At 35.2% G+C, this 15,485-nt stretch overlaps 1 protein-coding gene across 23 annotated transcripts in view; it reads left to right on the forward strand.

The window, feature by feature from the left end:
• Rims1 (regulating synaptic membrane exocytosis 1) overlaps window positions 1–15,485 on the forward strand; it is a 468,858-nt gene that overhangs the window by 193,856 nt on the left and 259,517 nt on the right. For all 23 annotated transcript variants that reach the window (XM_041655608.1, XM_041655624.1, XM_041655649.1 and 20 more), the window contains 2 exons: window positions 5,795–6,008; window positions 8,462–8,473. In XM_041655608.1, the coding sequence (XP_041511542.1) occupies window positions 5,795–6,008; window positions 8,462–8,473 (226 nt within the window). The remainder of the gene's footprint in view (window positions 1–5,794; window positions 6,009–8,461; window positions 8,474–15,485) is intronic.

A 15,485-nucleotide genomic window follows, 5' to 3' on the forward strand; every position in this document is an offset into this window, starting at 1 on the left:
CCTGCTCTGCTGCATGTAGATTTTCCTAAGCCCCATTCCTCCCTTAATCTTGGGGCAAGCTGTCAGTTTCCCTAAGTACCCACTTGGGAAAGCAGCACTTACCCATCCCTCCTCTCCGATGGTCCAGTTTTGTGCGCCTAGATTTTGTAAAGGCAAGACATGAGAAAGATGCGGTAGTCTTCTGATTTCTCTGTGGATGGGAGAGTGAACCACATAACAGAGAAATAAACTTGTGAGGACCTGTGCTAACTCCAGAGCGTTCTCTGAAGTGCATGCTTAACAACTGTTCACTGTCGTACCAGGATGTCTTCCGGTATATAATTTAAAGTATAAACCATTAATCACTGAACTGATTGCTTCATCCCTGGAATCACGGAGTTTCTTGAACTGAATGCATTTATGGAAATAACTCAATGATATTATATGGTGACAAAATGACTCCCATACAGAAAACTTTAAATTTCAATACCATTATTTTTATACTACATATATATATATATATATATATATATATATATATATATATATATAGTTGAAATCTGTGATTTTGCCAATCTTGCTAATCAATAACAATATGTCAATTCAATATTAAAGACTGTAAATAAATTTCACAGAAGTTTCTCACAGTCGCTGACTCATTTGCTGAAATGCCATATAATAAAATATGTATTTTCACTCATTATTTGTGGTAGAACACTGTCACATATTAAAAATGGATTTAAGTGTTAAAGCAACAGATGCAGAAAACAAAAATCAACGTGCATGTTATTGAAAGTTTCACTACCAGTATTTTGGTCCCAGAATTCGATTTCATTTTTAAGATATTGTCTTGAGAATATGAGATGTGAGAACATTCTCAGAGGAGTGTGTATTGAGGAAGGTCATTAAGATTGTACTAACAGACCAATTGATTAGAGTATTACATTTTACGGAGCTGTTTTGAGGGCATGAGCGTGATGAATCACTTCCCTCTCTTATATCCATCCATCCCTCTCTCCTTTCTTCTTTCTTGCTTTCCTTTATTATAGAAAGAAAGTCAGTGAGCTTAATGGGGACCAAAGTTACTGTGTTTTTCAGTAGTATATAAGGGATTTACCTTTAACAAAAGGAAGAAACGTCAGAAGAAAGCAGTTTGAAGGTGTAATAAATTTTCAGCCAGAGCAGGATCATGGTCTTTGCCTTCTCGGATGTTTAGAACCCTTCTGTGAACATGGCCAATTCTGAATCCATTGCTGTAACACATACGAGATGAGTTAAGATGGATACAGACTGCCTAGGGCCAGTAGACAGGAGGCCTTGATAAAGTATGAATGTTGCCTGTCTGGATGGTTTTCTGAGCTTTTGTGCAAAGGACTTGGGAAAGAGCTATCCTGATCCTTTATGTACCCACTCTGGGAAAAGACACTGCACCTTGCAAGTACCCTCACTCCTCCAAAGGAGAAAATAAGACTGTAGAGGCTTTGACCTCACACATCCATGGAAACACCTCCTTTTCCTAGTAAAACACTTTAATGTGTTCGGTCATGAAAGAACTAATAATATTTACTTCTTTGTCATGATCTAAGAGACCACATAGTATAAGAAGCAAAAGTAGTCACAATAGTAAATTCTGGAACCTCAAACCATTAAGACCAGGGTTGTAGTTTTGAAAAGAAAACAGTATCTTGAAGTCAGTTTGGTAAAAAGGGAGTGTGGGGACAAACACTATTCATTACTGTTGTATTTGCTTTTCCATTATCAGGTTTTGTTCGTATATTTCACCAAAAGTTCACTTTGCTTGGTAAATTCACACTATCATGGTTCCAGAAATGCTTGAAGTTACAAGTGGCATCCACATTTGTTGTCTCCCTTTATGTGAGCTCGGGAAAAGTTCTTAAGAAGGTGAATTTAGAATGATATGTCAACATAGAAAGTTAAAGTCTCAGACAGATGTTGGTTTTCCTGTCAATAAAGTGGAAATGGTGCTGTCTATTTCACAATGTTATTGTAGAGTCAAATGTTTGTATTTCTTCTGAAAGCTAATTAATGCATTATCAGTTCTTTTACACCTTTTCAATATTATTAAATGCATTTATCTCTATAATTCTGTTGAGTTCATTTGCTATTCAGTGGTATTTGATAAGCTAGAAAGGATCTTTTCCTCTTTAATATGAAATGTTTCACACACACAAACAGCACACACACACACACATATATATATATTTATGTATGGAATGTGTGTATACATACATATATAGTATACATGATGTTGTATAATATATATATGTATAATATATATGTATAATATATATGTATAATATATATATATATGGAGAAACGGAAAGAGGGAGAGCAAATATCATGAACTAATTCCACCTCTGCATTAAGAAATAATCTCAGATACTCCTGAGGCACAGAACTTTCTACATACTTTGAGAATCTTCATATATGAATTTAAACAATGTAAAAGGGAAAAACAGAGAGAGTCTTACACAGATTGATTAATGTGCTTGATGAAGAAATTTACACACGTTTGTGTAGCACAACCCATGTGCATACATTTCATATGCATATATGCTTCTGTATATTTGTCCATTAGAGTATACTTTATATTTATCTTACAATATCCTCTATTGTGATGTATTTTCATCAATTTGTCAATTACAAGAAAGGGTTAAAATTTTGAAGATGAATTTTCCTATTCTTTATATTTTATTCAGTTAAGTTCAAACTGAATTTTGATGAATGTTTATGTAAACATTAAATTCATACTTTTAGATAAGAGGCTATTTTTATTATCATTAAGTGTATGTGTGTGCATATGCATGTGCCTGCATTCGTGTGTGTGTGTGTGTGTGTGTGTGTGTGTGTGTGTGTATTTGGTTGTTTTATTGAGATGAGGTCTTAACTTATAACAGAGGCTGGCCTTAAACTCAGTCTGAATCCTTCATCCTTCAGAGAGCAGAGCATATAGCTGTGAACCTTCTACCTGACTACTGGCTTAGTAATCCTTTCTGAGTTAAATATTATAATTTATTTTATTTATTCAGGCTTTTTTTTGCTTGTTTACTCTTTCCTTGAAATATCTTTTTTTACTGTTATTGCAAATATTCTTTCTGTCTTTGTGTTTAATGTAAATAACTCACCTCATTAGAAATCACAAATCATGCTATGTTTGAGTCTGTCTTTTCTAAGCCTCATTTAACTAGCATTTTAACAATCTGGCATGGACATCTTTGTCTGGTACTGATGCTGCACTGCATTCTACGTATGATTCCTAATGAGTTCATTATCTCTGCTATCTCCTGCAACAGCCATTTACCGTTCTCTCTCTGTAGGTCTGTGTTTTTATTTTTAAATTAAATCTTTTGATTTTTTGAATTTTGTAATTTTTCCATCACTGAGTGGAGAAATCATACGTTTTATTTCAAGTATTTTTGTTGGCTGCCTACCTAAAGCGTTTACTTTTATGTGCAACAATTAAAACGAAGTTATTGATCACCGAGCCTCAGTGCCTGCTCCCAAACAGATCTCTGCATCTGAGTTATGTTAACTTGTCAAATAGTGTTCCTATTTCATTTTACTCTTTATGGACTTTGCACACTTTATTTCCTGCTCCAACATTAATTTTAAACTATGTTGGAAGCATTTAACCAGGGTTTATTATTTTATGCGAGTAAATGAGGTTTTTTCAGAAATTTTGTCATTATCAACTCATTTGTTAATTATATGTGTTTCCCCTTAGTATGGACAATGAAAATTATAACTATATTTAAGTATTATACATACATACATCATACATACACACACACACACACACACACACACACACATATATATATATATATATATATATAATTCATGTTGGTTTTCATTAAGAAGATATTTGTCTTCATTGTTGGCCAAATTCTTTATCTCTTATATTTGGAGACAGAAATACAGAAATAGTAATGACACATTATTAAGAAATATGAAATGACTTATGAATAAACACATGGAACTCCACAATATTGCAATAAAAAAGGATTTTATCTTAGTGGCTAGAACCTCACATGTTACATATTTTACAAATTTTTTTGAGGGCTGGATGTGTGTTTCAGTCTTAAAATGTGTACTTAGTATGTACTAGGCCCTGGGTTCAATCTCAAGAACCATACATACATATACTAAAAACAGAGCAAAATGATAAAATCCTGAGATAGAAACCCTTTGGATTGATCCTAGTAAAATGTATACAATTTCCAAGTTTAAATTTTAAAATGTCAGAAGAATTTTGTTTGGAAGCCATTATATGTTAGCATAAAACAAATCCAACGTGAAGAATTCAAAGATTGGCCCTTTAGCCAAATGTAGCCTGATGTCTATTTTCATAAATAAAAGTTTTATTAGAATGTATCCACAGTCATTCATTTAAACCCTATCTATGGCTCCTTTCCTAACAGAACAGTGGAGGTTACAGCAAATACTCTATTTAGTCGTAAAGACTAAAATATTTATTGCCTGACCTTTTGCTGAAAAGTTTACTAACACCCATAGTAAATCATACTCTATATTATAGAATAAATTTACAAGAAAACTCTTTCTTAGCCTGACTTCTGAAAGACTTTTGATTGCTTAGTTGATTTGACATAGTGGTCCTGATGGTAAAGGTTTGACTTAGGGGCTAGATAAGTGTTTGTTCTTGATTCTCCTTATGCTGAAATTTATTTCTGTTTATTCATTTGGGGTTATTTATTTTCTTCCATCCCTCACAATCATTCTATTTACTAGAAGGTATTAGACTCCCAGTGCTATTTTGTACACATCCTTAGAAATAAGCGTCATTCCTGATAGTTTCCTACTAACCCAAACTTACATTGATGGCAAGATATGAAATGGTGAATGTAACAAACAATTCATTAGCAAATGGACCAGGTATTTGTACATTCATGAAGTTAAATGCCACATGCGTTATTCTTTTATAAAATGAAATTATCTGGCTTGTCAATTGAGAATGCTGTCAACACCATAATCTGCTGTGTTATATGGGAGTCTACACACATTCGCTGTACATATGGATTAAGTAGAAAAAGTATCAGTTGGAAAGGAGAAAGTAATGATTCAAGTTCGGCTCAGGAGCTGTTAGAGGTTAAAAAGAAACACATAACATCATGAACCATTACTGAGCATGGGCCTGGCTCACCACCTTGTATGTCTGGGGAGTGCAGCTCTCACGGCTCCCTTCTGTGGACTGCAACGTTAACTGCCAGAATTAACAATGTCATCTGTGCATTCTGTGTTTTATGGAGCACTCAGGGCCAGCCCACTAGCTCAAACACAGAGATGACTTTGATCAGCTGTTTCCCAGGATGCACTCCTGGTGAGGTGGTCCAAGACTGTCGACTAGGCTTGGTGCAACCAACACTCTTCATTCTCATTTACAATGTGGAGAAATCCTTAACCTGGGAGACTCTCTGTAGGTTGGATGGTTTTCTTCCAATCGATCTGTGTATAGCAATTTAAGACTGAAGGACTTGAATTGATGAACTGAGGAATTTGAGTCTTACTGTAAATGTTCTTTTGGGAAAGGGCTTGCCTTAGCAGCTGTGGATGGTGCACACCAGAGTAGTAAAAGTAGAATCTCTTGTTAAGATCAAGTAAGATCAGGGTTTGTGTACCCCCAGATAGATTGCCTGTTTTCACCTTTGTGGGCAAAGTAGATTTGCATGCACTGCTTTTCCTCCAACAGCTTAACTTTAATTTTCTTTAGGAAAAATTGTTGCGTTGTCTATCTTCCTTCATTTACTTAGTTTATTCTCTTGTCTCTTTTGCCCAGGAGATTGCATCAACAGTTTGAAAGCTATAAAGAACAAGTGAGAAAGATTGGAGAGGAAGCACGGCGGTACCAGGGCGAGCACAAGGATGATGCCCCGACATGTGGAATCTGTCATAAGACTAAGTTCGCTGACGGATGTGGCCATCTTTGCTCCTATTGTCGCACCAAGTTCTGTGCACGCTGTGGAGGCCGTGTGTCTCTGCGCTCGAACAATGTGAGTGTCCTGTGAACGCACCAGGTGCCCACGAGCTGAACAAAGCCACCGCATTTGCCAGCATGTAATCACTTGCATGGGCTGAGACTAGAGCATGCGTGCAATATGAGCAGGAACACATCCTTCTGCGGCTTGTGTTTTATAGTGATGAACATAGCACCGAATAAGATACTTTGCGTATGTGGGGCTTTTTATTTTTATTTTTTTTATATTTATTTATTTATTTATTTATTTATTTATTTATTTATTATGTATACAATATTCTGTCTGTGTGTATGTCTGCAGGCCAGAAGAGGGCACCAGACCTCATTACAGATGGTTGTGAGCCATCATGTGGTTGCTGGGAATTGAACTCAGGACCTTTGGAAGAGCAGGCAATGCTCTTAACCTCTGAGCCATCTCTCCAGCCCATGTGGGGCTTTTTAAATGATTCCCATCTCAATCCAAAACAATACCTGTCCAAAGCACTTAATATTCGAAGGAAATGTAAACTTAGTATCACTAAGGATTATTAAACCCTTGAAAGTAGCTGTAATATATTAAGCAATTGTTAGCTACCATAAATGCAATTTAAGTTTTACTATCAAGACAAATGATTAGCACCATATTCATCTCACAAGAAGTGGTCAGATATTCAAGAAAGATATGGAATAAACCATTTCTATATGCTAGGATTTATGAGATGTATTTTCACCTGAAGAAATTTTCCAATTTTCCTCAAATGAGACCACTGTATTTTGCTGTACCATAGCTTTAAGTTAGCACAAATATTTTCTGCTTTAAGATTCTAAACAAAGAATAAGTAAATTCTAGTGGGACAGACTCCAACACTACAATTTGTGAAATTCGAGACCCTTATTAGCAAGTATCTACTCCAGAATACATTTAAGTGTAACGTGCCTCTTACATTACCCACGCTAGTACAGTAGAATTATATGTAGAAAAATTCAAATAAATTATTTGGCTAAGATCTGTGGTATAGCATTGAACACTTGTGATGAACAATGCCTTAAAAATTTACCAGTATTTAGTCCAAGCATTTATCATGTTGTCTAGCTATGTGCAAGATGTGATATAAACATATTTTAAATCATTAAAACTTTAACTACTCTTGAAGTTCTTCTAATTTGGAAAAATCAATTAAGATTGAGAACAAACTTCTCAAGTGACCATATATTAATTATTTGGTCATCTGAATTTTAGTAGGATATTCTAGAATTTCTTCCAGGGGAATTAAGACACTGAGTATAATAAGCACATTTTATAGCTTAATGGAAGGCCAGTGTCATCTCTAAACAAGTGTTTCCTTAGCTATAAAACAAAGGCTAGGGAACAACTTTTATACTTGTTATCAGAGTGAATTAAAAAGAATTTAAGCGAATGTCCATGTAGAGAGTTCTTAAGATGTATTCGTTAGTCCCTCGTCCAATTTTTAGCGTTTGTAAGTACGTCCTCTGGGATGGGTTTTGCAGGTGGGTCCTGGAAGTGATTCCAATACGTACCAGTCTGAACTCTGCTGGCAATGCAGTTAGTGCATGCCAGCCGCGGGTTAGTGCTGCCTGAGTACCCACAGCTGCTGAAGCTGTTAACTTGCCACCATAGAGTTGAGGCAAGCCAGCTGCCACACAGCTGATCGCTGGTATATTAAAGTTGATAGGGTCAAATTCAGGTTGTTTAAAGAAAACTGAGCTAGGAAGTGCTTCAGTTCTTTGATACAGATACGGACGCATGCTTTAGTCCATCGCTCTTACACTAAAATTACCACAACTTGAAATAAATATCTAAAGAAGTAAAACTAAAGAAGGTGCAGCTTAAAATTTGTCTTATGGGTAAGAGAAAAATAGCATTTAAGACTGTTTTCTCTTATGATAAAATATTGAAATACATATTAATAAATACTATTTTTATTGTTATGGGATAAGTCATCGTGCCTAAAGTACTTGTATTTCTCCAATATTGATATATGACATTTCATTAGATATTCTTATAAATTTTGTCTCTAACCATTTTCACTGTAATTTTAATAAAATTTTGGTGTTGTTTATGTATTTAATAAAGTATTTTCAATAATAGGAGGTAGCATGTGGCAAAATGACATTATTTTTCTGAAGATTTCCTTTGTTTTTGCTTTGGAGATACTGCTTGCTCTCTGAAGCATATTGCTGTTGATTGATAACAACTTTGGGATCTTTCGGGCCCAGCCTCCTGAGAGCTAGGATTGCAGATATATATCAGAATGCCTGCCACCAAGTAATACTTTAAATGTAGGACTAGTCTGAAATCTAAAACTCAGGAGAGTGGGCTCAGTTCTTGCATCCAGCATGAGCTTTCTGTGTTTTAACCCTGGAGAAATGTATTTGTTGCATTGACATCACTTTATTAATGTGAGGCTCATTCTTGTTTCTCTCTCTTTCTTCTCTCCCTGCTCTGCTTCGTTGGATGTTTTCCCAAAGGAGGACAAAGTGGTTAGAATCCATGCTTTCTTTTCTATGATTTAATATACTGTATTTTTTTTTTTGTGAACTTAAGTGACAGTTGCATATAATTCTGTCAATCACAACATTTCACAACTCGGTTTTACAGCTGGAGGAGCTCATCCCTAGTTTTCATGAAAATGAAACTGAGACGAGCATCCAAGAGCCCAACAGAATTTTACATTTGTATATCAAGTTTGGAGGGACTGAATTCATGGAAATAGTGAGATTTTGCTATATCACCAGCCCAATGTCCTTAGCTCCAGGATTTTGGTGATTATTCAGTTTTAGGAGCTGTAAACTCTAGAGGGCTTTCACCTCAGAATACCTCTTAGGTGTGAAGGCTGGTGATTTGAAACTCCACTGCAGAAGGAGACGAGGTATACACACGTGGTACAGACAAGAGATAAAATGCAAATCAAATATAATTCAAACCAAAATGGTGTTGCTTTTCAAGAGAACACATGACATTAGAATTGTCAGGCTGAGCCCCATCCTGCCCCTTTCCTCACCCCTATGCATAACAATTGCTTCTTGAGCCTAGGAGATCACCTTTAACTCCTATTACTGTAAAACTCACAAAGGCTCTTTGTCTTTGGGAAGTGGAGTTCAAGTGGCATCTTCCATCAGCATCACCTCTGTTCTGTAAACCTCCCTCTCTGTCAATTATAACTTCTTCGGGGCTCATTAGTTTATTTAAGTGACAATGAGGCGATTAATACTTTGGATTAAACGTCATTTCAGCTGCCTTTGTTAATATCTTTCTAATGTAAGTGATATACAACAGTACATGATGAACAAGCTTGACATTTAACTGAACATTAATCTGTGTCTGGCCATCAATTTTTCCATACAAAAGAAACCACTTTGAAAATTTATTCAGCATAGTAGATTTTCACTAAATGTTTTGCCTTGGTTATTGGTGTGTGGGATCACTGCTATAATGAATGATACATCTCATTAAGCAAAACAACTGAATAATCATACACATAGAATTTAATAAATAGTATCACGTTGGACAAGTCGACATTTAAAGTGTAGACTTGAATTACATCGGAGAGTAAAATGGTAAGTTTGTAATCGTCATGTTGTTCAGACTTGATATAAGACCTGGCCAGGAGCATCATCATCCCTTCGACCTTCTTCTTTGGTAGGTTGTTTCGGACTTGCTGTGTTTGCTGTGATTGTTGTCTGCATAAGATAATCCAGGCAGGCTTTATGGTTGCAATGGAAATACTGTAAAATACAACCACCTAAAACTATCTTACTCACTTCGATTGGAAAGTATACATTAATTCACCTGTGTTTAAATTAATCAGTCAACATTACTCTGGACACTTTGATCCACTGTGATCCACTGATTCGGTGGATCAAATGAGGCAGTCTCAGGATAGCAACACCAGATTTTGTCCACAGGCATGTTAAGGAGAATAGCTGAGTATTTTTTAAAGATTTATTTAAGTTTGGGACTGTATACGTGTATGTACATATATGTGTATGCATGCACACATGTACAAGAGAGCCAAAAGAAGCCAGAAGAGAGTATCAGATTTCTCTTGGATCTGTAGTCAGAGAAAGTTGTGAGCTCCTTGAAGTGTTTGCAGGGAACAGAAAGCATTCTTAACTATTCTTAATTAAGTCCAGCTAAATGTTAATTATCTTAATTTCCCCATAACTATTTGAACTATTGTTTTAAATATTATCCTTAGCCTAAGTCACATGTAATGGTAACTTGGAAAACTGAATTACGTAAAAGAAAGAGCCACGATACAGAATGACTTTGATGTGGGCCTGTGTAATAGCTTATAATACAAAATGATTTTGTGCGCATATATACTTTCATTGGCAAAATTAATATCATGCCTTTATTTTGTTGAAAACCAACGCTCTTCCAAATCTAAAAATTAGTGATATTATGAAAAATTTCCAGAGCCTGTTTAAATGAATTTTATTTTTGTTTTACTCCATTTAGTAGCAGAGAGTGGAATTTGGATCACTCCCTTGATACTCACAGTGTCTGCTGGGGAATCAGTGGAATGATTCATCTGCACTGAGTTCCCTTGTGGTTTCCTCTAAATCTCCATCAGTGCTCTAGTGCGAAATAGTGGGTTATGAATATAGTAAACAAAATGAGCTTGTTCCTTTCTAGTTCATCCGATTTTCCAAAAATGTGTCAGGCTTTATATTAAGAATAATTTATAAAAAAAAATTGGCATTGTTTTTGGTATTCTCTCAAAATGTAAAAGCATAGATACATATCTTCTAAAATGTATATATTAAATTACTTACATATAGTGCTTATTATAATTGATACTATATAGCATATATAATTATATTGTTATGTACTATAATAATTATAATGAGATGCTATGCTGAGGAGTCACAATTTTTAAACAATTATTCGTATTAAATTTTCATTAGTATTTATAAAAGTTATGTTAAAGGTTATGTTGATGAAGCAGATGTCCTTTGTTTTCTGAAATCCTTATATTAGTAAGGTTCACCTTGAAATGGGACAGTAACAACTTAATATGAAGCTAGCCTTATCATAAGGTCTCATTTAAAGGATGGGTAATTCTTAAGAGAATAGAAACGACCCTCACACAGATATCCACACAAGCACTCTGTTATTTAAGTAGAAAATAAACAGCTTCTGAGTTTTCCCCTTGCTAGAATTAAATGCAAGCAAGCCAGAAAATTACAACTATTTTAAACAAGTGATGTGATTTGCATGATTACATTAAATATTTATTACTGTGAAAAATACACCCAGAGTTGTCCATAGGTGACAAGAGAGAGGCTTGTAGTATACAGCCTTCACTCATTTGAAGATGATTTTCAAGAATTTACTTGAGATCTATTTATTTCCTAGAAGCTTTGAATTTTGTAACATTTCTCTTAAATGTATCCCCCCAAAAATACATATATACAGAAGATATATCAATAAAAATCTTAAGTTATACGAAAGGAGAATTTATACTGTGCAAGTCACTTGGTTAGAGTTCTCAAGTTTTGTCTGCTTTTATTGAAGTTACCCTAAAGGGAAAACAATACATACATCACAAATATTCATCTATAAGAGGTTTAGGAAAGCAGTGAATTTGCATGTGTCTGTGTCTGCACACTCATGTGTCTACACGTATGTTTGTATGTGCATGTGGTGTCCAGAGGTCAGCACTGGATGTCTTCCTCGGTTCCCCCTTTGTTTTACTTTATTTTTGACACACTGTGTAGCCCTGGCTGCCTGGAATTCTAGACCAGGCTGGCCTGAAACTCACAGAGACCTGCTTGCCTCTCGCTCCCAAATGCTAATGCTGAGATTAAAGGTCTGTGCCGCGATACCTGGCTCTAATTTCCTTTTTGAGGTGCAGTCTCTGATTAGATTAGATCTGATTCTGCTAGACTACATAGCCAGCAAGCCTGAAGGATCCACCTGTGTGTATATGAGGAAGAGGATTACAGCCACATGCCACCACCCTGGCTGTGCAGGTCCCTATGTTTACGTGGTAAGGATTTTACTGAAGGAACTGGCTCTCCAGCTCCCAGTATCTAGTTCTCATATTGCATAATACAAATATGTTTTAATACTTTGACTCACTAGAGGCTGCAATATAGCTCAGAAGTTAAGGGTACTGGTTGTTCTTCCAGAGAAAGTGGGTTCAATCCCCTTGCCTGCCTTAAGGCTCTCAACTGTCTGGAGCGACAGTTCCAAGCGACATATCGCCCTCTTCTGGCCTCTGTAGGCACCAGGCATACTCATGGTAAAAATAAATTAGTTTGGTTACTGTTTTTTTAAGTTTTTAGTAGTTCACACTCAATACCACTATTCTGGAAATATTTGATAGTATTCAAAAAGCATTAGGAGTTTATTGACTTTCTTAGTTTTAATCTTTCTTCCTTGATTTGTCTTTCAATAGTACAAAATGTGTTTCAGAAAATTATAAAATTCCATAGTAAGACTAGCAAAGCTATACCAAGCTGTAGAAAATGAAAACTTTCTAGTATAAAGAAAGGAATGCTAACAATTTTCACAGAGCTAAAAACTAAGCTGGAAAAATGACTTGAGTTTTCTCTTATGATGTTGCCAAATCTCTGTTTCTAACCTGGTTGTAGGATTTTTGGGTCTTAAGATAACTCCACATTTTACTTCTTGAGAAGTTCCAAAACTGTTTCCCAGAGAAGAAAGTTGTCAATTCGTCCAGTTTTGGTCACTGTTTGTCATTATGTTACTATTGTTCTCTCTCTTGCTCTTCCTCCCTCTTTCCTTCTGGACGCCCCCCCCCCACTGGTGTGTGTGTGTGTGTGTGTGTGTGTGTGTGTGTGTGTGTGTGTGTGTTAATGGGTATATGTGGGTAGACCTCCACGTGGAGGGTAGAGGTCAACTTCAAAGATACTTCAAGAGGTGAACACCTTGTATTTCAAAATGTCTCTTACTGGGGTCTTGCCCATTATTCAAGGCTGGCTGGCCAGTCACCCTGGGGATCAGTTTAGTTGAGGCTCCAGAGGACACCATGACTGACATTTTTACAGGGGTTTTCAGTTCCAAGTGTCTTCATGCTTCTGTGATAGATACTATAGTGACTGGACCATAGCCTCGGAGCCCTGGCTTCTTTTTTTATTATTTTCTTTAAATTAATAACATCATGTATGAAGTGAAATTATGTCTCATTCTTGTTTTCATAAATCTATTTAACCATAGATACATTAGTTTGATAGCTGCAATAACTCAATTTGATAGTTCTATAATTTCTGCTAATATGTTTCTGAGTTCAAAATTCCTTGGGCACATTCTTTTCAAAAGGCTGACATATTCGCTGCACTGGGAATTGGTTTCTTAGTCAGTGGAGTCAGGTACCTGTTATCCTGGCACCTAAGGGCTGAAGCAGGAGGACGGTGACTGAAGCAACAGCTTCTGCTCTGTTGAGTTTGATGCTGTCCTGAGCTGCAAAAAAGAATCTATCTGTCGCTCCCCACCAAAATCACTTTGTTCAGAAAAGTTTCTGTTGAATTTGTTAGATCACCATTTTATAAAAGCTGTTCAAGTAGACTTTTCATAGCTCTGTGCTAATTCATTTACCCTTGTATTCACTTTTATTCATTTGTTTATTTTTTTATATTGAGTCATATTCCTAATTACTTTTTTAAAAAATCATCTGTCTTTTCAGTAAACATAATTTTGTTGTTTATGCATACCAATATGCTTTCTGATCAGTGTAGTATAAAAGTTATTCATTGTTAAAAGAACCAGTTGCATCCCATCACTAAGTTTAACCAAGCAGCCCAGAAAGTAATCATGATAATTAGGAATAAAGTCCTTTTCCTAGGTACCATGCACTCAGTCATTTGCTTATTTATTCTAGGACTTGCAAGAGATTTTTAGCATGAATTGTTAAGTTCGGTATTTAATATAAAATACATAAACCATTTAGTCTACTAATGTGGTCTTCAGTTAATGCAGCTTAAATGTGCATATGTATATGATGTGTGCATTTGACTGATATTAATCATAATATTTATATATTATAAATTTGGGAAATATTTTACTAAGGACTAAATTATGTTTTCTCACTGATAGTGTGTATGTTGATGATGATTGAACTGCACCTTTAATCAATATTTCTGAGTACTCAAGCCATTCAGTACCAAATGTATCTTTTACCCATTTGCATAGAAGCTGTAAGTCTGTTAGCTCATGACCTCTCCTGATAGTGTTTATTACAGCAGTTTTAAAGATATTCCTAAGACACACCAACACTGTGTTTGCAGAATATAGTCTAAATTTTCTGCAATTTGAAAATAGTTTAACTTTGAAAGACGTGCTCAAAATCTCATTACTATTAACTTGGAAGTATATTTGGAACTTAATATATCCTTGGTTTCATACATCCCATTATTATAGTATTTAGCAAACAGCAGTATAAATTAACAATTTATTTAATTGTGTAATTCGTCTTTCTAACTCTTTCTGCATATAGAAATCCTTCCATAGCAGGTAGTATTACAAATCTTTCATTTACTTTGCTTTATAATAGTAGAGAAATAATTTTGTGTGTTTAATCAAGAGCATCTTTGTTGTGAAATAATTTATCTCCATAAAATTAATCATGCTTTTATTGACACTAAAGTGCTATTGCAGCAGATTACTCAGGTAAAGGTAGAGAAGTACATCTTCCATGGAGAAACATGCTTTGTCAGTCTTCAGTTAATTACAGGGATTTTAACATGTGTGTGTACTTTAAACTACATAAAGTTGACCAACCATGTCAGTCATTGAGCCATGTGTACACTTCAAAAACTCAATACAAGCAAGTGTGCATATGATAGTCACAAGAAAATACCACTCAGCATGTATTTGAAACCAAGGTGATCTTCAAATGAATGCATAAAAGTAGTCAATTCAAACATCACTGGGACATATGACTGTAACACTATTTTAATTTACTCAAACTAAGACTTTTTACTTTTAAATCTGATTGTATTTTATTATTATCTTATTAATTTGTCAAAATTAGTAATTCCCTGACAGTCTTCCTAAGTCTGTACATTTCATTTCTTTTTGATATTTACAATTCGTATAGACACCAGAATTATCATCGTCCATCTAGAGAACATTTTGAGAGTCACTTGTATGGATTTATTCATCAGTTGGTTAGATTAACTGTCAGCTAACAACTACCAACGTCCTTGAATTTATATTGTTCTTTATTATTGCTGCCTGATGTATCAGCCTCCAGACAGTACAGGACCTGAAAGAAATCCATGACATTGTTGTATAGTAGACTTTTCTACCTAAGAGGAAAAGATACATACTTTCTATGGTTTCCTCCAAATATTTTCTTTATTCTTCTTTTGCAGTCTTCATCCCTTCTCTCATTCTTGATGGTTTTTTCTAACTCTGTTTTTATTCTTGATGTTTCTCCTCTAATATTCTCATTCTCGATGTTTCCATTGTAATTCTCACATATTTGATGATTTCTTTCTTACTTTTTCATTCCTGATGTTT

This window comes from Microtus oregoni, unplaced genomic scaffold (genome assembly GCF_018167655.1).
Source record: "Microtus oregoni isolate MIOR12 unplaced genomic scaffold, Mior012 000007F_ref0000211, whole genome shotgun sequence".
Classification (NCBI taxonomy): domain Eukaryota; kingdom Metazoa; phylum Chordata; class Mammalia; order Rodentia; family Cricetidae; genus Microtus; species Microtus oregoni.